The sequence below is a fragment of the Choloepus didactylus genome, chromosome 1 (genome assembly GCF_015220235.1).
Source record: "Choloepus didactylus isolate mChoDid1 chromosome 1, mChoDid1.pri, whole genome shotgun sequence".
NCBI lineage: Eukaryota > Metazoa > Chordata > Mammalia > Pilosa > Megalonychidae > Choloepus > Choloepus didactylus.
The window spans coordinates 78,880,663-78,905,675 of NC_051307.1; the positions used below are offsets into that span (position 1 = coordinate 78,880,663).

Sequence of the window (25,013 nt, forward strand, 5' to 3'; positions counted from 1 at the left end):
CAAAGAGGACCAGATTTTAGACTTACCAGAAAAATAATTTAAAAACATGATCCTCAATACGCTCAAGGAGAAAAAGGAAAACATGGAGAAAGAACCAAGGATATGAGGAAAACATTAATGAAGAACATGGGAATATCTTTGAGATTATCAGTAGGAGCTAAACAGAAATATTGGAGTTGAAGAACACGGTAACTGAAATAAAAAATTCCCTAGAGGGTTTCAACAGCAGATTAGAGGTGGCAGAAGAAAGACTTGTGATCTCAAAGAAAATACATTTGAAATGATTCAGGCTGGGCAGCAAGAAAAAAGAATTAAAAAGAGAAAACAGAGCCTAAGAGATCTGTGGGACACAATCAAACATAGCAATATATGCTTTACAAGAGTCTAAGAAGAAGAAAAAAAGAGAGCAAGGGGCAGAAGTAATATTCAAAGAAATAATGGCAGAAAGGTTCTGAAATTTATCAAAAGACAAGAGTATGCACATACAAGACGTCCAATGAACCACAAACAGGATAAACTAAAAGAGAACCATACCCAGACACATAGTAGTCAAACTGTCCAATGCCTAGGATAAGGAGAGAGGTCTGAAAGCTGCAAGAGAAAAGCAACCAGGTATGTACAAGGGAATCCTTATATAAAATTAAGTGCCAATTTCACATCAGAAGCCATGGAGGCAAGAAGGCACTAGTACAAAATATATAAAGTGCTGAAGTAAAACAATTTCCAACCAAGAATTTTATATCAGGCAGGACTTTCTGTCAAAAATAAGGGAGCGATTAAGACATTCCCAAATAAACAAAAGCTGAGAGAGTTCATTACCACTAGACCTGCCCTACAAGCAATATTAAGGGAGTTCTTCAGACTGAAAGGAAAGAACACTAGACAGTGGACTAAAGTGGTATAAAGAAATAAAGACTTCTGGTAAAGATAACCATATGTTGATTGTAAAGGTTCAGAAGTGGATAGCACAATACTGTACGATGGTAGCACAATACTGCAAGTGTAATTAACAAAGTTGAGTGTGAGTATGGTTGAAAGAGAAAGGCTGGAGTCATGTATGTCACCAGAAGGTAGGCTAGAAGATAAAAACTGGGACTGTATAATTTGGCAAAACCTAGAGTGGACAATGATAGTGGTAAATTGAACAAATATAAGAAAGCTTTTGCGTGAACATGAACAAATGTATGTCACTATTACTAGGTGTTAAAAATGGGATGGTATATGGAAAAAATACAACTAATGCAAACTAAGGTCTATAGTTAACAGTAATACTGTAATTTTTTTCATTAATTGTAGCAAAGGCATTATACCAAAGCTAAATATAAATAAAAGGGAGATATAAGGGAGGAATATGGGATTTTTTTCCCCTTCTTTCTTTTCAGAAGAAATGGGAATGTTCTCATATAGATTGTGGTAGTGAATGCATAACTGTGTGATTATACCAGAAGGCACTGATTGTACACTTAGGATGGATTGTATGGTGGGTGAATACAACTCTTCAAAAAATAAACAGATAACTACAAGTGCCCGAGGAGATTTGGAGAAAGAAGGATACCTATTCACTGTTCATAGGGAAGTGCAATTCTGCAGCCCCTCTAGAAGGCAGTGTGGCGGTCCTCGGGAAGGAAGTATAAAATTGCCTTATTTTCTAGCAATTCCATTACTAAGTATATACTTGAAGGAACTGAAAGCAGGGACACGAATAGACATTTGCACACCAATGTACATGGTGGCATTATTCACAACTGCCAATGGATGGAGGCAGCCTAAGGGTCCAGTGACTGATGAGTGGGAGGACAAACTGTGGTGTATACATATGATGGACTACTATGCATCTGTAGGAAGGAATGAAGTCGTGAGGCAAGCAATGATGTGAATGAACCTTTAGGACATTATGCTGAGTGAAATAAGTCAGAAATGAAAGGAAAAAGATTGTATGGTCTTACTAATATGAACTAACTATAATGAGCAAACACTGAGAGTTAAACTTGAAAGCATAGGTTATCAGGAGGTAGAAAGAGGGCAGAAATTAGGCAATTGATGCTTAAGGAACACAGAATGTTAATAAGGTTGATCATAGAGGTTAGGAAATGGATAGAACAATACTGTGTGATGGTAGCACAATACTGTAAGTGTAATTAACAAAGCTGATTGTGAATATGGTTGAAAGAGGAAGGCTAGAGTTGTGTGTGCCACCAGAAGGAAAGCTAAAAGATAAAAACTGGGACTGTACAACTTAGAGAAACCTAGAGTGGACAATGACGGTGGTTAATTCTATAAATATGAGAGTTCTTACACAAACTAGAACAAACAAATTTCACTATTACAAAATATTAATAATAGGGTAGTGTGCCAGTTTGAAGCTTTTATGGACCCCAGACGAGCCATGATCTTTTAATCCAATATTGTTGGGTGGAACCTTTTGATTAGGTTTGCTTCCATGGAGATGTGACCCACCCAACTGTAGATGAGACCTTTTGATTAGATCATTTCCATGGAGGTGTGACCCTGCCCATTCCAGGTGGGTCTTAATTAGATCACTGGATTTCTTTAAGACAGTTCATAAAGAGAAGGAGCTCAGGGAAGCTGAGAGAGACATTTTGGAGAGAAGCTAAAATATGCAATCCAGAGTTTGCCCCTTGGAGAAGCTAAGAGCCAACACAGATCCAGATGCTTGGAGATGCAGACAGAAAGACATATGGAGATGCTAAGCTAAGAGATGAAGTCCAGAGTTTACCCAAGAGAAGCTAAGAGAGGACCCCCAGACTCAGAGAGAAAACCCTGGGACAACAAGCACAGATGCACAGGAGCTGAGAGAAAGAAACTAATAGAGACAGAAGCCCCAGAGACATTTTGGAGAAAGCCATTTTGAAACCAGAACCTGGGTCAAAGGACCAGCAGACACCAGCCATGTGCCTTCCCAGCTGACAGAGGGGTTCCAGATGCCACTGACCTTTTTTCAGTGAAGATATCTTCTTGTTGATGTCTTAGTTTGGACACTTCTATGATCTTAGAACTGTAAATCTGCAACCTAATAAACCCCTTGTATAAAAGCCAATCGAGTTCTGGTATTTTGCATAATGATAGCTTTAGCAACCAGAACAGGTTGTATATGGAAAAAAATACAATTAATGTAAACTAAGGTCTATAATTAACAGTAACATTGTAATATTCCTGCATTAATTGTAACAAAGTCATATGCCAAAGCTAAATGTCAATAATAGGGGGACTTAAAGGTATGGGAATTTTCTTTGGAAGAAATGAGAATGTTCTCATATTGACTATAGTGGTGAATGCATAACTATGTGATAATACTTAGGATGGATTGTATGGTTTCTGAATAAAATTATTAAAAAAATAATAGTGGAGAGAAGGGCATGGGATGTTTTGGGTTTTCTTTTTTCTTTTTATTTCTTTTCTGGAGTAATAAAAATGTTCTAAATTAAGTGGTGATGAAAACACAACTATGTGATGATACTGTGAGCCACTGATTGTATTCTTTGGGTGGATTATATGTTCTGTGAATGTATCTCAATAAAATTGCATTTTAAAAAAGATAACCATATGGGTAATTACAAGTGATAGTACTACTGTTTTGTATTTTTTAGTATGTAACTCCACTTCTTACTTCTTATAGGTACTAAAATGCAGTTTCATAAAAACTAATAATAAATTAATAGTTTGGGACATAAAATGTACGAAGATATAATTTGTAACAAGTACAAAAAACGTGAGTGGAATCAGGGGAATAGGAACAGAGTATGTGTATGTATTGAAGTTAAGTTGTTATCAAATTAAATATGACTGTTACAGACTTAGGATGTTAAATTTTAACCCCATGGTAACCACAAAGAAAATACATGAAAAAATATACTCAGAAAGAAGTGAGAATAGACTCAAAATGGTACAATAAAAAAATGAAATAAATATGAAAATTGGTATTAATGGAAGAATTGAGAGTCAAAAAAGGTAAAGACTTACAAAGACAAAATAACAAAGACTTACAAAGGCAAAAGAAAGTCCTGCATTATCAGTAGTTACTTTAAATGGAAATGGATTAAATTCTGTAGTCAAAAGGAGAGATTGAAAGAATGGATTAAAAAAGTCTAATCCAATTATATGATGTTTATAAGAAACTCATCTTAAATTCAAAGACATAAGTAGGTTGAGGGTTGAAGGATGGAAAAAAATAATAACATGCAAGTAGTAATCAAAAGAGAGCTGGGGTAGCAGCTTTAATATCAGATAAAAATAGACTTTAAGTCAAAAAGTGCAATAAGGGACAAAGAAAGTCACTGTATACTGGTAAGGGGTCAATTCAACAGGAAGAAATAGCAATTATAAATAAATATGTCTTAATAGCTGAGGCCCAGAACATAGAAACAAATATTGATGGATTTGAAGGTAGAAATAGACGGTTCAACATTAATGGTAGGAGACTTCAATACACCACTTTCAATAAGGGATAGAACAACTAGACAAAGATCAATAAGGAAATACAAGACTTGAATGACACTCTAAACCAACTAGACCTACCAGACACATTTAGAACACAAGAATACACATTCTTCTCTAGTGCATATGGATCACTCTTCAAGATATATCATATGTTAGGTCACAAAACAACTCTCAATAAATTAAAAAATACTGAAATCATACAATAAGTTTTCCCTAATCACAAAGGAATGAAGATAGAAATTAAAAGCAGGGGAAGAACTGAAAAACTGACAAATTTGTGGAAATTAAACAACACACTCTTAAACAACCAATGAGTCAAAGAAGAAATCACAAGGGAAATCAAGAAATATCTTGAGGCACATGAAAAGAAAATCATATACCAAAACATTTCAAACTTACTAAACATACAAACATACCATAACACATGGAATGCAGCAAAGGCAGTGCTAAGCTGGATATTTATGGCTCTAAATGCTTACATTAAAAAGAAGAGAGGCAGCGGGGCAAGATGGCAGCATAGGGAGGTGTGGAATTTAATTAGTCCTACACAGCAACTAGTAAATAGCCAGGAACAACTAGTAAATATTCTATAACAACTGTTTGGGGGACATCCATGTCTGGACACACATCATACACCAGTCTGGAATGGGTGGAACAGCTGAGTTCACAGCATAGAACTCTAAGTAAAGGTCCCCAAACTGAGGAGTTGGCGCACCTCTCCCACTGGCACAGCAGGCTGAGTTGTAACACTTCCCTGTGGGAAAAAGAAACAGTCTCTACTAGGAGCAAGGAAAGGTAGCTCAACCAAGCTCCAATTGCAATTTTAATTAACAAATCTGGACTACTGAATACAAGCTATGAGCAGATAAACCTGGAGCAAACAGGAAAAGGTCCCTGAGGTCTCCCATGGAAGAGAGGAGGTGGGGATGATGGATGCATGGATGGATAACTAACTAACTAACTAACTAAGTAAATAAATAAATAAATAAACAGAGAATTTTGGAGTCAGCTTAGCTCAGAATACTGGAAAAGGGCTATGTCCCAAGAAAAGGGGTACCCAGAACTGGGTACCAACTCAGGCTCTTGACTGGCAAAACTGAGGGGTTGGAGACTGGCTCTGAAAAATGGGTTTCTTTCATTTTCCTTTCATTTTTTTTTTTTTTTCTTCTCTAATTCTAAGTAGCTCATTAGAGCAAGCCTCAGGTATATGTGACTGCCAGCACTGACCCAGGCAAGGGTGGAGTTAAGATAGAGAGACAAAGGAAGAAGTGAAGTGAAGGAGATAACTCCCTAAAGGGCTTATCTTCCCTAAGAAAATGAGGGAGAGGGGTAGGCCCCCTCAAGTGGCTGCCCTCTCTCAGAGAATTCAGAACCCAGGGCCTAGGGGGAAAAAAACAGAAACAGCTTAAGCTTTGCTTCTGACTCACCCTTGGTCCCTGGCAGGGACAGGGTCTGCTGAGAATTAAAGGCACTGCACCTCTTTACACTGGTGGGGAGCTGCAGGCTGGCAAGTGCTACCTGCTGGGCAGAATATGAAAAGCACAGAGTCTAGAGGCCTCATAAGAAAGTGTGACAATCTGCTGGGTCTCATCCTCAGGGAAACTTGATACTGATTACATCCTTTTCCTGAAAACTGGGACCTTCCGGTCTTGGAAAATCTGATTGGGGTAATCAAGTAAACCAGACACATAGACAACAGAAAATCACGAGTCAAACTAGGAAAAACAAAGATATGGCCCAGTCAAAGGAAAAAACTTACACTCCAAATGAGATACAGCAGTTGAAACAACTAATTAAAGAAGTTCAAACAGATATGCTAAATCAATTTAAAAATGAAATCAGTGAATTGAGGGAAGATACGGCAAAAGAGATGAAGGATATAAAGAAGACATTGGGGAAACATAAGGAAGAACCTGAAAGTTTGAAAAAATTGGCAGAACTTATGGGAATGAAAGGTACAATAAAAGAGATGAAAAACATAATAGAGACTTACAACAGCAGACTTGAAGAGGCAGAAGAAAGGATTCATGAACTAGAGTACAGGAATCTGAAATCCTAAACACAAAAGAACAGATAGGAAAAAGAATGGAAAAATATGAACAGGGTCTCAGGGAACTGGATGACAACACAAAGCACATGAATATACTGTCATGGGTATCCCAGAAGGAGAAGAGAAGGGAAAGGGGGCAGAAAGAATAATGGAGCAAATAATCACTGAAAATTTCCCAATTCTTATGAAAGACATAAAATTACAGATCCAAGAAGCACAGCATAACCCAAACAGAAAAGATCTGAAAAGGCCACTCCAAGACACTTAATAATCAGATTATTAAATGTCAATTAATTGAATTGCAAAAGAATTCCAAAAGCAGCAAGAGAAAAGTGATCCATCACATACAAGGTAACCTCGATAAGACTGTGTGGTTTTTCTCAGTAGAAACCATGGAGGTGAGAAGGCAGTGGTATGATACATTTAAGATACTGAAAGAGAAAAACTGCCAATCAAGAATTCTGTATTTGACAAAACTTTCCTTCAAAAATGAGACAGTTTGTGAACAAGATACTTGCTCTACAAGAAATACTAAAGGGAGCACTACAGGCAGATAGGAAAAGAGAGGAGAAGGAGGTTTGGAGAACAGTATAGAAACTGAGACTATGAGTAAGGGTAAAAAAGAAAGAAAAAAATAAAAATAAGATATGACATATAAAATCCAAAAGACAAAATAGTGGACAGTAGACATTATGCTGACTGAGAACAGCCAGGAAAAAAAGGACAGATGCTATATTAGTTAGTTCACTAATATGAACTAATATTTATGAGAGAACTTTGGGAGTCAAAGTTGGGAACACACATTATCAGGAGATAGAAAGAGTTAGAGATCAGGCATTTGATGTTGAAGGAGTACAGAAGGTTCAACAAGGATTGATTATATAGATCCAGAAATGGATAGCACAATACTCTGTGGTGGTAGCACAATATCGTAGGTACTCTGAACAAAGATGAGTGTGAGTGCAGTTGAAAGAGGAAGGCTAGGGGCAGGTATGACACCAGAAGGAAAGATAGAAGATAAAGACTGGGACTGTATAACTTAGTGAAATCTAGAGTGGTCAATGATGGGTGATTAAATATACAAATATAAAAATGTTTTTACATGAGGGAGAACAAATGAATGTCAACATTGCAAGGTGTTGAAAATTGGATGGTATGGAGAAAAAATACAATCAATACAAACTAGAGTCTATAGTTAACAGTAACACTGTAAGATGCTTCCATTAATTGTAACAAAGGCAATATACCAAAGCTAAATGTCTATAAGACGGGGATAAAAGTGAATGCTATGGGATTCTTGGTGGTGTTATTGTTGTCTGACCTTTTCATTGTATTTTATTTTATTTTATTTTATTTTTCTTCTATCTTTTATTTTTTATTCTTCATTTTTTTTCTCCTCTTCCTCTTCCTTTGTGGAAGAAATGGAAATTTCCTCATATAGATTGTGGTGGTAAATGTATAACTATGTGATTATACTGGGAATCATTGATTGTTCACTTAGAATGGATTGCATGGTGTGTGAATAAAACTGTTTAAAAAAATAGACAGAGGGATACAAGTGTTGGAAAAATATGGAGAGAGGTATGTACCTATTTCCTCTTGGTGGGGAAGTAGAATGGTGCAGCCCATTTGGGGTGAAGCCAAGAATGGGGTTGCCATATGGTTCTGCAACCCTGCCACTGAGTATATACTTGGAAGAACTGAGAGCAGGGACATGAATGGACATTAGCACATTGGTGTTTATGGCGACAGTATTCACGATTTTCAATGGATGGAGGTGGCATAAGGGTACATCGACTGATAAATGTAATGGTGAACTGTGGTATATACATACAATAGAATATAGAGTGGCAGCAAGAAGGAATGAAGTTGTGAGGTATGCAACTTAGGTGAATGGATCAACGAGATGAATGGACCTTTAAGACAGTATGTTGAGTGAAATAAGCCAGAATCAAAAAAGCAAATATTTTAATGCCTCACTAATACTAACTATTGACTAACCAACTATATTAACATACAGTTAATATGCAAACTCTGAGAATTAAACCTGGGAGCATAGATTATCACGGGAATGCTTACTGTAAAGGTTCCTAGATTGTAACATCTATTCATGAGTTGTAATGGTTATTTCTAAATTCTGAGATGCTGAGCTGTTTATATGTAACCTGGAAGAGAGCCAGGTGATGTAGTTTGTTGTTGTCCCTACTGTTCCATAGGAAGGGGTGGTTGGGGTAAGAAGAAGATCATGAATTTCATTTGGGCATGTTGATTTTGAAGTACCCTCTATATCTCAAAAGGGAGATGATGTTTAGTCTACAGCTTAGAGGAGAAGTCTGGGCTGGAGATATAAATCTGCAATGTTTAAATGTACTAAATCTGCTGCCTTGGAAGGTATTCAGGGAAGGGTGAGAGCTCGGGTATCCTGTAGAGCAAAGTGACCATCCCTGAGACCAGAAGTTATGAAAATATTGGAAATGAGAAAACTGCACTCCAGAGAGTATCTTCATTCAATAAACATTTACTAAGTGTCAAAAATGCACCAGTAACTGTGGAGGCACTGCAGAAATATGAACAAATAATCTGATAGGGAAGAGAGACAATAAAGCAACTAACTAACCTTAATAATCTGTGGTAAAGGCTATAAAAGAGGTATGCATGCAGTCCTAGAAAAAACACAAAGGAGCATCTAGATTTGCTTGAAGGTAGGGTCAAGAAGGGCTAGGTGGATGTATGAATAAAAGAGGAAATTTTATATGGATATCACATAACCATCTGAATAAATGAGTCAGTTACTTGGGCTATAGTTTAAATTCTTCAGGTAAGAGTACAAACAGAGTAGGACAGAGTGATCCAGATTTGGCAATCCAAATGTGCTGTGGTTTCTGTTTTCTAGTATCATCATTATTCTGACTCTGTTCCCTGGCATAACCTCTTCTTCTGGTCTTGATCCCATCAGGATAGTCCTCTCCATTCCAGCCATCTCTACATCTGTTTAGGGCCTGGAACATTTTCTCTTTGATTTAAACCTAAAACCATGAAGATAAAACAACTCCCAAAAATACTTCCATGGCATTTTAAACATGGCTGCAAATTCTTTGACTTGAGTTCCCCTATGTGGGAACATGGAGAGATGAGGTTTAAGTTGCTTCAGTGGATGGGGCTTGTGACTACTTCAAACAATTGAGCACTTGTTTGAGCGTACAATAGTAGAAGGAATACTGTGTGACTTCCAACACTGTGTCGTAAAAGGCCACGCAGCTTCTGCCTTGTTTATTGGAACAGTAGATCTTAGAGCCTGAAGTTCCATGTTAGAAGTGTGGCTACCCTGAGGCCACCATGCTGTGAGGAGGTCCAAGCTACATGGAGAGGGTGTTAAGTAATTTACTCCTATTGATAGCCCCAGTTTCGCCCAGCCTTCTCGTCATCAAAGCCCAGGTGTGACACTTTTGATAAAGAAGCATCTAGATGATTCCAGGCCCCAACCATTCACGTCCTTCCAGTTTAGGTCCCAGACACCGTGAAACAGGGACAATTCATCCCCACTGTGATCTATCTAAATTCCTGATCTGCACAGTATATAAGCAAAATACATGATTGTTGTTTTATGCCACTACATTTTGGAGTAGTTTGTTACACAGCAATAGATAACTGGGACAATTCCCTATCTCTGCTTTACTTTATCCCCAAAGCTCTTATCATTATCTAACATACCATATAATTATTTCTTTAACTTATTGTCTGCCTCCCACTAGAGTGTAAGATCCATGAGGGCACTTTTTGTTCACTGTTCTATTTCCAGAATCCAGAATAAGGCCCTGTACCTTGTAGATACTCTGGGGTTATTAATACAATGAATGGAATCAGAATCAGATGAATAGGACTAGATATTCAAAGTTCTGTTGTATAATTACTTTGTAACATGGAAATATTACTAACCTGCAGGTGGCATGAAAATAGAATTTTCATTAAAAACAGGACCAAAACTACAGCAGTAGTGAGGTCATGATATGACTTCCATCACACCCTGAGTGAAATAAACTAACTTGCCATTCTTCTCTAAAATTCAGAATCAGAAAATATCTTTATCCAAGAAGTAGCACTGATATTCTGAGTATGCCAATAGATTCTGGAAGAAGTTCATTATAACAAAAAGCTTACCAGTTGGTGTACCCAAGTGAGGGCTGTACCTCCTTGCTTGAATTTCATTTGAACCAAGGGGGTTTTGCTAGCAAAATCATAGATTCGAACAGAGCCTATGGAAAGACAATTTTAAAAGAAATATTTCATATCTACATATAATATCTTTTAAAATAATCTTGACTCACTTTATATTTTAAGTATTATTACATGAAATTTTATAATTAAATCAACTGATAATCCAATAGCCTTTCTTTAATCATAACATTTCTGTATACACCCTCAATCAGGTAATTTGTAAATATGAATAACAAGGAAGACAAGGAATGATTGACTGATGGATCAACTTCATCTGGCACCATCCTCACAGGTATGTGAGAAGTCAAGAAAGAAGCAAGGAGATGGAAAGAAAAGGAAAAGCAGGAATGTGGATAATACAAAAATGAATAGCGTTTTTATGAATAACTTACTGATTTTCTCTTTATTTTAACCTCTTGAATAAACTTGGCTACTGCGTTTTGTGCCCTCTCACCTCCACAACTCACCTCACTGGCAACACGAGGCCTCCCTTTTGGAAAAATTCTCATTTGATTTTAATCAAGCACATATTTTGGAAAGGTGTATTGAAAACAAAACAAAAAATCTCAGATACAATTTCTTTAAGAGTTCCTACTTACCGTCCAGGGCAGTAGTGGCCATAATATAAGTGAGGGGAGAGACAGCCAAGGCCTGGATAGCCCCAGAGTGGAAGGAGAAGAGGCATTCAGGATCCTGAGTCTAATAATAAAAACACGAAGAGCAGACTGGATCTCAAAGGTAGGTTATAATAAAATTAAGGTCCAGTTTAGAGAAATGCAAATAGAACCCAATAACACATATATGATTTTATTTGAATAGAAATAAGAACAAGCATAGTAGGTTAGAAAGAGCCCTGAACTTTCGAATTAGGACCAGAATGGATTCCTGGCTTTGCACTTGATGGCTGGTGCTTTTGCATGGTCACTGCAAATCCCAGTTTCCATTTCTTCATTTGTAAAATGAGTTAGTAACAACTGTCCAGCCTGCTAAACAGGGTCCCTGTGAAGATCACATTAGATAATATAAATGAAAATCTCTTATATTTAAGAAAACTGGAAAGCAGTATAAAATGTTAAGCATTATCATTGTCACTTTTCTGGTACATTTTGCTCTGAGAAAGATCATTTTTTATGTAAAATCATATCTTAGAGAGAGAGAGCATTCTCAGGAATTGTGTATGTTAAGCAAGTTTAATTGAGAACAATGAACAAATATGGAGAAAGATAAAGTTAGGTTTGGAAGAAGAATAACAAAAGTTTTTACTATGAAAGTCAGAGGAAAATAGGAAAAATAAGCAACTTACAATATTTGAAAAACTAAGGTCAAGCTTCCATATGGCTCCATTGGCGTCCTAAAAAAATTAAATTCTAATAATATTTTGCTTTATTATATTGAACTTCTATCAAATTGAAAAAATTTTTGTCTTCCAATGATTTCAAGGACAAACAATGATACTTAAAGCTTACATACAAATATTCTAAAATGGTATTAAACCTTTAAAAAAGTAACTTCTACATATCTTAGAATATAAGCACACAAAAAACTATCTCACATGCTGATCCCCTAGCATATAACCTGATTGGTCTCTGGAACAATGCATATCTCTGAGACACCTGAAACTCAGAGCTAGAGCTCGGCAGATATGAATGTCAGTATTAGTGCATACAGCCACTGTCAAAAAAAAAAAAAAAAAAAAAAGCTGAAAAAGAGCCCAGACTTCAATTAGTGACATGAATGAAGCAGGTCTGGTGAGACCAGGGCAAGCCAGGCCAAAGGGTAAAGGTTGAAACTGATTGCGTTTTAAAACTTCAACTTCCATATGAGACCAAGGGAAGAGATATCTATTTGTTACAGGATCTAAATTTTCTAAATGGTACAACTCTACAGTCGATTTGTTCAAACACCACGATTGCATGGAACTTTGAATAGGAAGTGAGATACAGTAGGTTAGTATAGGCTGAAGTGAAATAGTGACACATCCCAGAGTAATTTTGGCAGATAATAAAAAATATATTTACAGCCTCCCCCTCCCCAGCCCCGAGGATCTGGGGGAAGGTGTGGATGTGTTAGACATCCTCACCTGGACTGGTGTTGATGTTGTCACAAACATTGGGACTGGCGGTTTGATGTGCTGAGCCCTCGAGCATGGGACTTGCCCTTACGAAGCTCGTTACTGCAAAGGAGAGTCTAAACTTGCATGTAATTGTGCCTAAGAGTCTCCCCCTGAGTACCTCTTTGTTGCTCAGATGTGGCCCTCTCTCTCTCTAACTGAGCCATCTCGACAGGTGAACTCGCTGCCCTCCCCCTTACGTGGGACCCGACTCCCAGGGTTGAAAATCTCCCTGGCAATGCAGAATATGACTCCCAGGGATGAATGTGGAACCGGCATCATGGGACTGAGAGTATCTTCTTGACCAAAAGGGGGATGCAAAACGAGACGAAATAGTTTCAGTGGCTGAGAGATTTCTCAGAGGTCACTCTGGTGGACATTCTTATGCACTTTATAGATAACACGTCTTAGGTTTTAATGTATTGGAATAGCTAGAAGTAAATACCTGAAACTACCAAACTCCAAACCAGCAGTCTGGACTCCTGAAGACAATTATATAATAATGTAGATTAGAAGGGGTGACAGTGTGATTGTGAAGACCTTGTGGATCACACCCCCTTTATCTAGTGTATGGATGAGTAGAAAAATGGGGATAAAAACTAGAGGACAAATGGGGTGGGATGGGGGGATGATTTGGGTGTTGTTCTTTCACTTTTATTTTTTATTCTTGTTCTGGTTCTTTCTGATGTAAGGAAAATGTTCAGAGATAGATTGTGGTGATGAACGCATAACTATGTTATCATACTGTGGACAGTGGATTGTATACCATGGATGATTGCATGGTGTGTGAATGTATTTCAATAAAACTGAATTTGATAAAAAAAAAAATCTCACAATGCTCATAGTAGTTTAATATAATAAAAACACTCCTAATTTGTTTTCTGTGTATAAATTACAGATAAATTAAATACCAAAATCAAGGTACCCTTCACTGAAGTATCAATAGTAGCCTTACTAATAAAATAGACTTCCAGTGACAATAAATTATACTACTATTTTAATTTTATACCCAGATAATTTTAATAAGTCAAAAGAAAAGAATTCAACTTACCTGAGCCAACCAAAAATTATTTCCATGTTCATCCATTTTTATCATAGAGAAGAGTCTGACATTTTTGTCTACTTGAAGTTCATTAATCGGCTCAATCTCCAATAAACCAGTCTCATCTATAACATCAGCAGTGTCTATTGTCTCAAAATCCCATATCTTGTAAAATTAATTTTAAAATAAATTAATCAGTAGTTTTTGAATATTACTTCCTAAGCCCAAAAAGACCCCAATGTTTTCAAAAGTCATTTCGTATTTTATGAAAATTAACAAGCAGTTGTAATTAGAACACTAGCCAAAACCCGACCCCCAGGATATTGCTCTGAACTGAGGGATAAGAAATTGCAATAGTTTCCATTTATTTATAGAGATTAATGAGAAAGGATAGTTCTGCCTAAGAATTTTAATTTGCTCAAAGTAAATTTTATTTCAAGGTTTCTGTCAGGCCTTCTGGATATAAAGTGACCATAAAAAGAGTAAATGGTTCTGTTTTTCAGCAAGACATTATAATGAGCCCTGTTGGTACACCTTGAAAGGGGAAATATATCTGCTTGCTTAACGATTCAAGTATTGTCTCCATTATAAGCAAAGAAAATAGGTGCAGACGATGTCTCCTTTAGAAAGCGTTTCTCTTCATTACTATCAATTTAGACTCTGCTATCTCATATGAAGATTGTTTTTCCATGGGAAAGAAGGCCAGAATATTATAGGAATATTGAGAAAGCAGTTTCACCTCACAGTGGCAGAGATTCAGAAGGACCCCCTATGTGAAGATTTAAAACCCATCCTGGAGGATTCTGTTGGCACACCCTGTGATGTTATTCTAGACTGGAAAATTCAAACTTTGGGAAAGAAACTTCAGAGGGATTGCTGTTGTCCCATGGATTAGCCTGGTGGGGAGAGGCCAGATCCTACAGTAAGACCAACCCCAGGGGAGGTGGGGAGGTTTTCCTAAACGGGAAGAAAAAGATTTACAATGTAAAAGAACTGAAGAGATAAGGATGCACTTCGAAAAAAAAGGGAAGCAAGCTTAAAAATTAACAGTGCTCATGAAGGGATCCTATGTAAAATATTTTTTTTCCTCTTGGGTTTTTCTTCCATTTGGTATTTTTACATTTTTTGGATGACATGTATCTTGGAAGGATAATGAATATATTGTATGACAAAATAAAGAATATAAAAAGATCTTAGAGGTTTCAGTGAAATCTAACAGATGAAGTTTAATATTGTAAATGTAAGGATCTATACTGGATATGTTATATTTCATAATAAGGAAATGGCTGAAACTGTAGAATTGTGACCTATGATATTCTTTGAAATTTGTTCTCTAACTCCTTGTTGAATTGCACTTGGTGAGTGTCACTTTTATGTATATATGTTATATTCTACAATTTAAAAATATGATTAAAAAAAGATCTATACTGGGGTTCAAAAACCCAATGATAAGAGGACAGACTGAGAGATATGGCTTACATATAATATATTAGACATAATAAACTGATAGTAAGCTCAACAGGTGTAAATAGAGTGACCAGACTATTAAAAAAAATACAATTTTACTTCTGATAATAATACTCCTTAAAGAATGTCAAGAGAATACCACTTTGTTATGAAAGGCCCTGGTAGGAACATGTAGCAAGGGGACCACAAGGTAAATCACAAGACTACAGGTTTGCCAGCAATGGTATTGTACGCATCCATGGAAAGTGTCATGCAGACTGGGTGGAATAAGAGATGTCACTAGATGCTGGAGCAATACCTGAGCAATGCTCTAGCTTAGCCCAGGCTCTGGGCAGGTTTGCCTTCACAGGTGAGAACTGGTGAGCTCAGTGAAAGGAGCAAGAAGAGTGTAGCATTCATAGGTACACCCTATCAGCTCACCCCTGAGTATATTTTTTTAATTGGTAACCTCAGTAAAAAATAACTAATAAATGCTCAGCACTTTCGTCCCTAGAAAATGATCTATTCATAACGGGAATTTTAGAAGGATATGTCTACTGTTTATATTGGCTAACATGGGTTTTCATTTACTAAAGCTATTATTTCAACAACAGAATCAAACTTAAAAAAAAAAAAAATCCCCTCAGAAAGTTTCAAAGCTAAAATGCAGTAAATTAATTCTGACAAGAATTTAAATATTTCCCACAAAGAGAAGCATTATTTAAATGGAGTTGGTCCAGAAAATAAAGGACAATTATCTCCTTCATAAAGTGAATTTTGTGAGAAACAAAAATCTGATAAAACCACTTAGCTGACTGCAAGTCTGAGACAGGGGTGCTATTGTCCAAGTATCAGGAAAACTTACCCTAACACACCCATCTGACCCGACAGTGATAACTTCACCCTCATCCAGCATTATCTGGTTAATGGGACCCTGGTGGCAAGACTTCCTTCCAGTTCGACAGAGCTCAACTTTGATGAGGCTCGCTTCCCAAAGCAACAAGTTGCCCCACTCTGTCCCTGAAAGCACCTGGCAGGTGTAGGAAAAGAAAGCAACATGCATTAAAACAGACAAATGTGCAGCTTTATTCCTCAAATAGCAGGTGAAAATTATTTCTTAAAAATCATTTTTCTTAATTATGAAAGTAAAAAATTTTAAATACAGAAAAATATAAAAATATAGAAAAGAAAACTCAGTATCCCAGAAACAACTGCTAATCACATTTTGATGTACTTATTTCCTTCTAGTATCATGCATATTTTTAAATAACTGTGACTTGGATGTATGCTGCTGGTAACTTTTCAAATATATCTAAATATATCTACAATAGATTTCTTTGTACATCTCTTAAAGACATAATACAGGAGTGGAATTACTGTGTCAAAAGTTAGAGACATGTTTAGAGTTCTTGATAGATGAAATCCTACTTTTTAAGTATTATAAGGTGTTTAATAAGATATGAGGCATTACTGAACTGAGCAGATTATAGCATAACAGTAACCAATTTCAAACAAGAACAATCATCTAGAAGCACCTCAAATTAATCCATTTAATACAGCATTTCTCAAAGTATATAACTCCAAACACTAATTCTTAGGATATTAGCAGGTGTCACAGAGTATTGACTCTGTGACAGGCACTGCTCGAGTTGAATCCTGAAAACCATATGAACTAGGTACTTTTATCAAGGATACCATATACAGCTGTGCAGGTTGGACACTTTTTTTTTTTAATCTTCATTTTATTGAGATATAGTCACATACCATGCAGTCATACAAAACAAATCGTACATTCGATTGTTCACAGTACCATTACATAGTTGTACATTCATCACCTAAATCAATCCCTGACACCTTCATTAGCACACACACAAAAATAATAAGAATAATAAAGTGAAAAAGAGCAATTGAAGTAAAAAAGAACACTGGGTACCTTTGTCTGTTTGTTTGTTTGTTTCCTTCCCCTATTTTTCTATTCATCCATCCATACACTGGACAAAGTGGAGTGTGGTCCTTATGGCTTTCCCAATCCCATTGTCACCCCTCATAAGCTACATTTTTATACAATTGTCTTCGAGATTCATGGGTTCTGGGTTGCAGTCTGATAGTTTCAGGTATCCACCACCAGCTACCCCAATTCTTTAGAACCTAAAAAGGGTTGTCTAAATTGTGTGTAAGAGTGCCCACCAGAGTGACCTCTCGGCTCCTTTTGGAATCTCTCTGCCACTGAAGCTTATTTCATTTCCTTTCACATCCCCCTTTTGGTCAAGAAGATGTTCTCCATCCCACGATGCCGGGTCTACATTCCTCCCCGGGAGTCATATTCCATGTTGCCAGGGAGATTCACTCCCCTGGGTGTCTGATCCCACATAGGGGGAGAGGGCAGTGATTTCACCTTTCAAGTTGGCTTAGCTAGAGAGAGAGGGCCACATCTGAGCAACAAAGAGGCATTCGGGAGGAGGCTCTTAGTCACAATTATAGGGAGGCCTAGCCTCTCCTTTGCAGCAACCGTCTTCCCAAAGGTAAATCCTATGGTAGAGGGTTCAACCCATCAAACCACCAGTCCCCTATGTCTGTGGTCATGTTAGCAACCATCGAGGTGGGGTAGGCCAATACCCCTGCATTCTCCACAGGTTCCTCAAGGGGGCTCTACATATTTTTTTTCCTTGTTTTTTTTTTTAAATCAACTGTATGAAAACACATACAATAAAAGAACATTTCAAAGAGACCATAACAAGGGAGTAATAAAAAGACAACTAACCTAAGATAACTGCTTTACTTCCAACATGTTCCTCCTTTACCCCAAGAAAGTTACCTAATACAGCAACATTTCGGTGAACTTGTTCCTACCATATCCATCAGAAATTAACAGACCATAGTCATTCCTAGGCATCCCCAGAACGTTAAACAGCTTATCTGTTCTTCTTGGATTATTGTTCCCCCTTCCTTAATTGCTCTCTATTGCTAGTTCCCCTACATTCTACATTATAAACCATTTGTTTTACATTTTTCAAAGTTCACATTAGTGGTAGCATATAATATTTCTCTTTTTGTGCCTGGCTTATTTCGCTCAGCATTGGGCATTATTTTAATACATGAAAATGTTTGCACTTATATGTGTATAATATTTAGTAAGAAAAAACAGCATATGGTATATATATATATATGCATGATGAAAATTTCAGAGGATTATATTAGTTAAAATTGTATGATAACCTAAAGAGGCAGAATTGAATATTCATTGCATTTAAAATTATAATGTCTGTTATTAATAATGAGAAACTATATTAGTCAGGATTCTCGTTGGGAATGCCAGTGAAGATTTCAATGAATTTCCCATGAGAAGCTGCCAACTACTGAAATCATCAGTTCTCCCTTTAAAACTTTCGACTGACTGGATGAGAATTCTTTCATTGCTGAAAGCAATCTCCTTTGTTGATTGTAGATATAATCAGACATACATGCAAGTAAGTGACCAATGATTTACATCCATGAAATTCCCTCATAGTAAAAATCAGGCCAGTGCTTGCTTGACCAAACTGGATACTACAACCTACCCAAATTGATGCATGAACTTAATCAACACAGTCACCTCTATCAACTTGGCACCTGTACACATCCTCTTAAACCATCCTCAATCTTTAAATAAAAACAATAACAGTCATACTTTTGCCTAACAGATTTCAACTACCCTGCATACATCCAGAAGCACACTAACAATTTCCTCAGAAAAGGATGCAAATCCTTGGGTAATATTCACTATTAAAACTGGTATCCAGTAACTTAAATACTATGACAACTTATGTTATATGATAAGGGGATGATAGGGAAGAAAACAAAGATACTTACTTTGTGTATATATACAAACATATTCATAACAAAACAAGGAAGAAATTACAGTTACAGTCCTTGTTTCTATAACTGGTCATGTTGTTGTAGCTCATATTTACAGCTATGCTCTTCCATTACCCATTCCATTTTTCCCTTTACTCTCAGCAAACATACTAGTTGGTCACAGTTCTTTGCATAGTGGGATGACCTAACCCTTTATTCCTGAAGGGTCATTCGTGGTCCTGCTTGGATTAGATTGTTGCAGTTTTCCGTTGACTTTAATCACAGGGCATGGTAGTACTAGGAGATGCCCTAAGAGATCACCTGTCTTCCAGACAAGCTCTTCTTCACCTCTATTGTTCAGTGGCAGTCCTAATTTCCCCTAGTTAATCAGGATCAGTCACCTCAGTCAGGACAGTAACTATCTTCTATATCCATTGATTCAGAGATATAGGGGGTCCAAAGTAGCCAGGTGGCAGTCTTAACTTCCAGTTCAGTGGAATCACTGTTGTATCTCCTGGTGGAAGCACTCCTCCTTTTGGAACTAAGACCTATAGACCAGCAAAGTTTAAGGTTGCAGGGACTGGAAACAAATTCTCTCAATAGATCACTAGAGTTAATAGTGGATGGTGTCACTTCCATTTCCACCCATTGATTCCTGGACCCATGAATCCTGACTATAGGGGAAATAGCACCATAGGGTGGACACTGATTTACAGCATCCCTCTGAAGGACACTGCCTCAGCCTACAAGACACTGCCACCTAGCTGATGCTGTATTTAAGTATTCAAAAGGCCTTTCCACCATTCTATCAATCCAGCTGCTTCAGGATCATGGGGAACATAATAAGGCCAGTGAATTCCATGAGCATGGACACATTCCCACACTTCATTTGCTGTGAAATGGATTCCTCCTTAATCAGAATCAATGCTTTGTGGAATAACATGATGGTGGCTAAGGCATTCTGTAAATCCGTAGATGATAGTTTGAGCAGAGGCACTGTGTGCAGGGAAGGCAAATCCATATCTGGAGAATGTGTCTATTCCAGGAAGAATAAAATGTTGCTCCTTTCCATGATGAAAATGGTCCAATGTAAAATCAACCTGCCACCAGGTAGCAGGCTGATCACCTCAGGGAATAGTGCCATATTAGGGACTGAGTGTTGGTCTCTGCTTCTGGCAGATTTGGCAATCAGCAGTGGCTCTAGCCAGGATGGTCTTGGTAAGTGAAAGTCCATGTTGCCAAGCCCATGTATAATCTCTACCCCTACCACTTGGCCACTCTGTTCATGAGCCCACTGGGAAATGACAGGAGTGGCAGGGGAAAGAAGACAATTGATATCCACAGAATGGGTCTATCCATCTGATTATTAAAATCTCCCTCTGCTGAAGTCACTCTCTGTTGAGCATTCACACAGGACATAAACATCTTCATGTTTTTTGCTTATTAAGAAAGACTATCCACATACCTCTCCTCCTGGCCTCTTTGTCACCAATTTTCCAATCATGTTCCTTCAAGTCCCAGCCAAACCATTGTCCACAGCCCATGAATCAGTATGCAAACATACACCTCTGGCTATTTCTCCTTCCAAGCAAATGAACAACCAGGCTCACTGCTCAAATTTCTGCCCACTGAGATTTTCCTTCATCACTGTTCTTCAGGGATGTCCCAAAAAGGGGCTGTGGTGATTCAACTGTCCACTTAAGGATGGTATCTGTATATTGTGTAGAACCGAACTATCTGTAAACCAGGCCCAAATTTTCTCTTCCTCAGTCAACTGATTGTAGAGAACTCCCCAAGAGACCAGAGCTGCAGGCTAGGAAAGAGAAGGTAATGTGGCAAGACTGGGGGAATGGACATTTGGGCAACTTCCTTGTGTAATTCACTTCCTCATTTCTCTAGGCCTGCTTGAGCCCAATTTCATAAATACCACTGCCATTTGATGATGGAGTGCTACTGTGTATGCCCAACTTATGGCATGGTGTGTCAGTCAACACCCAGTTCACGATGGGCAACTCAGGTGTCATAGTAATTTGGTGGTCCATTGTTAGGTGTTTGGTCTCTACTAAGGCCAAGTAACAGGCCAATATCTGTTTCTCAAAAGGAAAACAGTTATCTGCAGAGTACAGCAGAGTTTTGTTACAAAATCCTAAGGGTCTGCCTCATGATTCTCCTATATGGGTGTGCAAAGGCTCCAAACAGCATCTCTATTTGCCACCAAAACATCAGCACCATTGTATCTGCTGACTCATATGGCCCAAGTGGCAGAACAGCTTGCACAGCAGACTGGACACATTGCAGAGCTTCTCTGTATTCCAGAACCCACTCAAAACTAGCAGTTTTTTTGGTCACTCAGTAAATGGGCCAGAGTAGCACACCCAAATGAGGAATATGTTGTCTCCGAAGAGGCCAACTAGGTATTGTGCCTCTTTTTTGGTTGCAGGAGGGGCCAAATGCAATAGCTTATCCTTCACTTCAGAAGGGATATCTCCACATGACCCACACCCATAGATACCTAGAAATTTCACTGAGGTGGTGGGCCCAGAATTTTTGTTGGATTTATCTCCCACCCTCTGACATACAAATGCCTTGCCAATAAGTCTAGAGTAGTTTCCATTTTTTTGTTCACTAGGTCCAATCAGAATAATATCATCAATAAAACAGACTAGTGTAATATCTTGTGGAAGGGAAAGACAAACAAGGTCCCTTCAGGCTATATACAGCTGCAGAGCTATACCCCTGAGGTAGGACAGTGAAGGTGTTTTTCTTTTCCATCTGAAAACAAACTGATTCTGGTGGTATTAATAACAGCATCAAGAAACAAGAATTAGCCAGATGTTAGGGAATGAATCACATCCCCCACAAAAGGCATGGTCAGTTCCCAACCTCTGGTCCTATGGATGTGAACCCATTTGTAAATAGGACCTTTGAAGATGATATTAGTTGTGCCAAAACTGAATGATGGTAAACCTTAATCCAATATGGATGAAGTCCATATAAGCAAAGGAAATTGGACATGGAAGACACCACAGGAAGCAGCCAGAATCTGAAAGTCAATAGAACCCAGAGGAGAAAACAGAAAACATCATCATGTGCATTGCCATGTGACAGAAAAGCCAAGAATCAAGGATTACCACAGCTAACCTCAGAATGCCACAGACTACAGGGAGATGGCATTGTCTTGCTGATGCCTCAATTTTGGACTTCTCCCAGCCTCAAAACTGTGAGACAATAAATTCCCACTGTTTAAGCCAACCCAATTGTATGGTATTTGTTCTAGCAGAAGGGGAACTAAAATACCAAATCAATAGCTGCATACTAGTCCAATACTAGATGTGTTGGACTTTTGTTAACTCAACCCTAGAATTCTTCTGCTTATACAGATCAAGTAAGAATTTAGTAGACTGCCCATTAATTCCACTTCTAGGTACCCCATGATCAACTAGCCAATGCCATGGGGGGTAGACTATTCTGATTACTGCTTTGACTCTTCTGTCCATTATAGTAGCCACGCCCACCTTGTCCTTGGAGATTAAGTGCTGCCACTGGCTCGTGCCAACCCCGGATTTGATCACCCCCATTGTGTTTAAGGATCCAAGTTCAGTGGCAGCAGTTTCCACAGTAATACGTGACCTAAGAGAAGAGCAAACACAGAGCTCTTCAGGAATGATGGAACTGCTCTCACAAATTTATTCTTCACAATGGTGTGTCCTCTGGACATTCCTGGGATAGGTGAGCATGTCTACCATGATAAATCCACTCTAACATTCCAATATCTCTAAGCTTTTGGACCCCCTCATCAACCTTATACTAGGGCAGTTCTGGCATTTCAACTTTATGCCATGTAGACCACCTTTGGCCCATGCTTCAGCCAACCACCTGAACAAACAGTTAAAGCCCATTCTAAACTCCTGAGCTACAACATTAAATCCTCTCTGCAAAGTGGGCCCTTATCAATAAATACAGCCTGATCCACCTTTATGTTCCTTCTACCATTATCCCACACCCTTAATATCATTCCCATTCCCACACACATTCCCCTGATATTTGTCTACATAAACTGGAAAAATCATGCAGTTCTTTGGGGGTGTAGTGTACCTCCTTATGGGTTATATTTTGTACCTCATCCTTCAGGGCCTCTTGGGACTTCAGTCTAGTTATAGAGTTACAGGTATGGAAGAAAAGAGGGGTGGTGGGGGTGGATCATGAAAGGAATTAGGAGTGTCTTACAAGTCAGCTACCTCTGGGTATTCCATTATAGTTCATCTGGTGAAACATAGTTAATCTCTTCAGATGGAGATGTGAGGGCTCTTTCCTCAGGGGAGGCAGTAACCGGTTTATCAGGCACAGCAGGGTTAATCTCTTCAAATACATGTAAGATGGCTGATTCCACAGGTATATTGGAGGTTGGATGGCCAACTCCTTACGGCAGACCATTACAGGTTTATCTGGCAAAGTGTACTTAGCATAATCTAGGGTCAATGTCTCCACCTTCATAATTATCAGCCCATATGTCCCCATTGCAATTTTCAGGATCCCATTCCTTCCCAATCAATGCCCTTGCTTTATCAGCACACACCCTCTTATAAGCATTTGAGTAGCCATATCCAATGGTGATATTTTCCCTATCTCTATTGTCAAATGCCATGGACTATCAGTGCTATCTTGATAACTGGTGCTTTTTAATCTGGTCAGATTAGAGAACCAATTCCAAATCTCACTGTTAGTTCTGTTTCTCTCTCTCTCTGTCTCTCTCTGTCTCTCTGTCTCTCTGTCTCTCTCTCTCTCTCTCTCTCTCTCTCTCTCTCTCTCTATATATATATATATATATATATATATAAACATTAAGAGATTTATTAAAGGAATTGACTCATACAACCATGGGGATTAGCAGGTCTGATTTCTGCAGGGAAGGCAGCAAGTTAGGAACTCCAATGAAGGTTTTGTTGAATTCCCCAGGAAAGATGGCTAGTTTAGGTAAAGACAGAAATTCTTTCAGACTGCTGAAAGCATTAGTTCTCCCTTTAAGGCCTTCAACAGATTGGATAAGACTTCTCTCATTGCTGAAGGCAATCTCCTTAGTTGATTGTAGATGTAATCAGCCACAGAAGCAATCAAGTGACTAATGATTTAAATCCATGAAATACCCTCACAGTAACAATCAGGCAAAGTGCTTGCTTGACCAAACAACTGGATACCATAACATAGCCAAGTTGACACATGAACTTGTGTCACATCACAGTAACATCTGTAGAGTTTTTAGAATGTATAATGTGCATTCATATATGTATGTCACTTGAAAACCTAATTTTGTTATTGTAGAATAGCAGCTGTACTCACCTTCCCATCTGGGAGCTCTATGTAACCTTCTATATCAGTAGTAGCTGTTTTGCCAAATCGACCTAACGATCCCTGCAGCTTAAGGCCAGTGAATGTAAGAGCCATTTCCCAGAACCTGCAAACAAACAAGAAATAGATTGAATGTACCTCAAAGAAGTATTTTTAATTTTTATTTTAGTATGAACCAAGCATTTACTCATTTCATAGTTATTTATGTATTATTTCATTCATTCATTCATACCAATAGTATTTACAAAGTATCTACTACCTTTCAGGCAAAGTTCTAGGCAATATAAATTGAACAATGAGCAAAATAGACAAAAAAAGAAATTCCTGCCTTCGTGGATCTTATATTTTAGAACTCTGCTCCCTAATACAGTAGCCACTAGTGATATGTGGCTATTTAAATTTAGATTTAAAGTAATTAACATTACAAAATTTAAAATTCATTTTTTTAGTCAATAAGCCAATTTCCAGTGCATAACAGCCATGTGTGTCTGGTGGCTAACATACTGAACAGC

General features: G+C 37.9%; 1 protein-coding gene across 9 annotated transcripts in view; it reads right to left on the reverse strand.

The window, feature by feature from the left end:
* Positions 1–25,013, reverse strand: part of CFAP44 (cilia and flagella associated protein 44) — a 210,886-nt gene that overhangs the window by 130,395 nt on the left and 55,478 nt on the right. For 7 of the 9 annotated variants that reach the window (XR_005216774.1, XR_005216779.1, XM_037835564.1 and 4 more), the window contains 6 exons: positions 24,493–24,607; positions 16,187–16,351; positions 13,885–14,040; positions 12,027–12,074; positions 11,323–11,422; positions 10,667–10,761 (listed from right to left, as the gene is read on the reverse strand). Coding sequence is in view for 7 of the 9 variants with exons in the window: in XM_037835564.1 (XP_037691492.1) it covers positions 10,667–10,761; positions 11,323–11,422; positions 12,027–12,074; positions 13,885–14,040; positions 16,187–16,351; positions 24,493–24,607 (679 nt within the window). In the remaining 2 variants the exon portion in view is untranslated. Of the gene's footprint in view, positions 1–10,666; positions 10,762–11,322; positions 11,423–12,026; positions 12,075–13,884; positions 14,041–16,186; positions 16,352–22,670; positions 22,786–24,492; positions 24,608–25,013 lie in introns of those variants that run through there. The other 2 variants (XM_037835566.1, XM_037835565.1) reach the window with 2 other exon arrangements.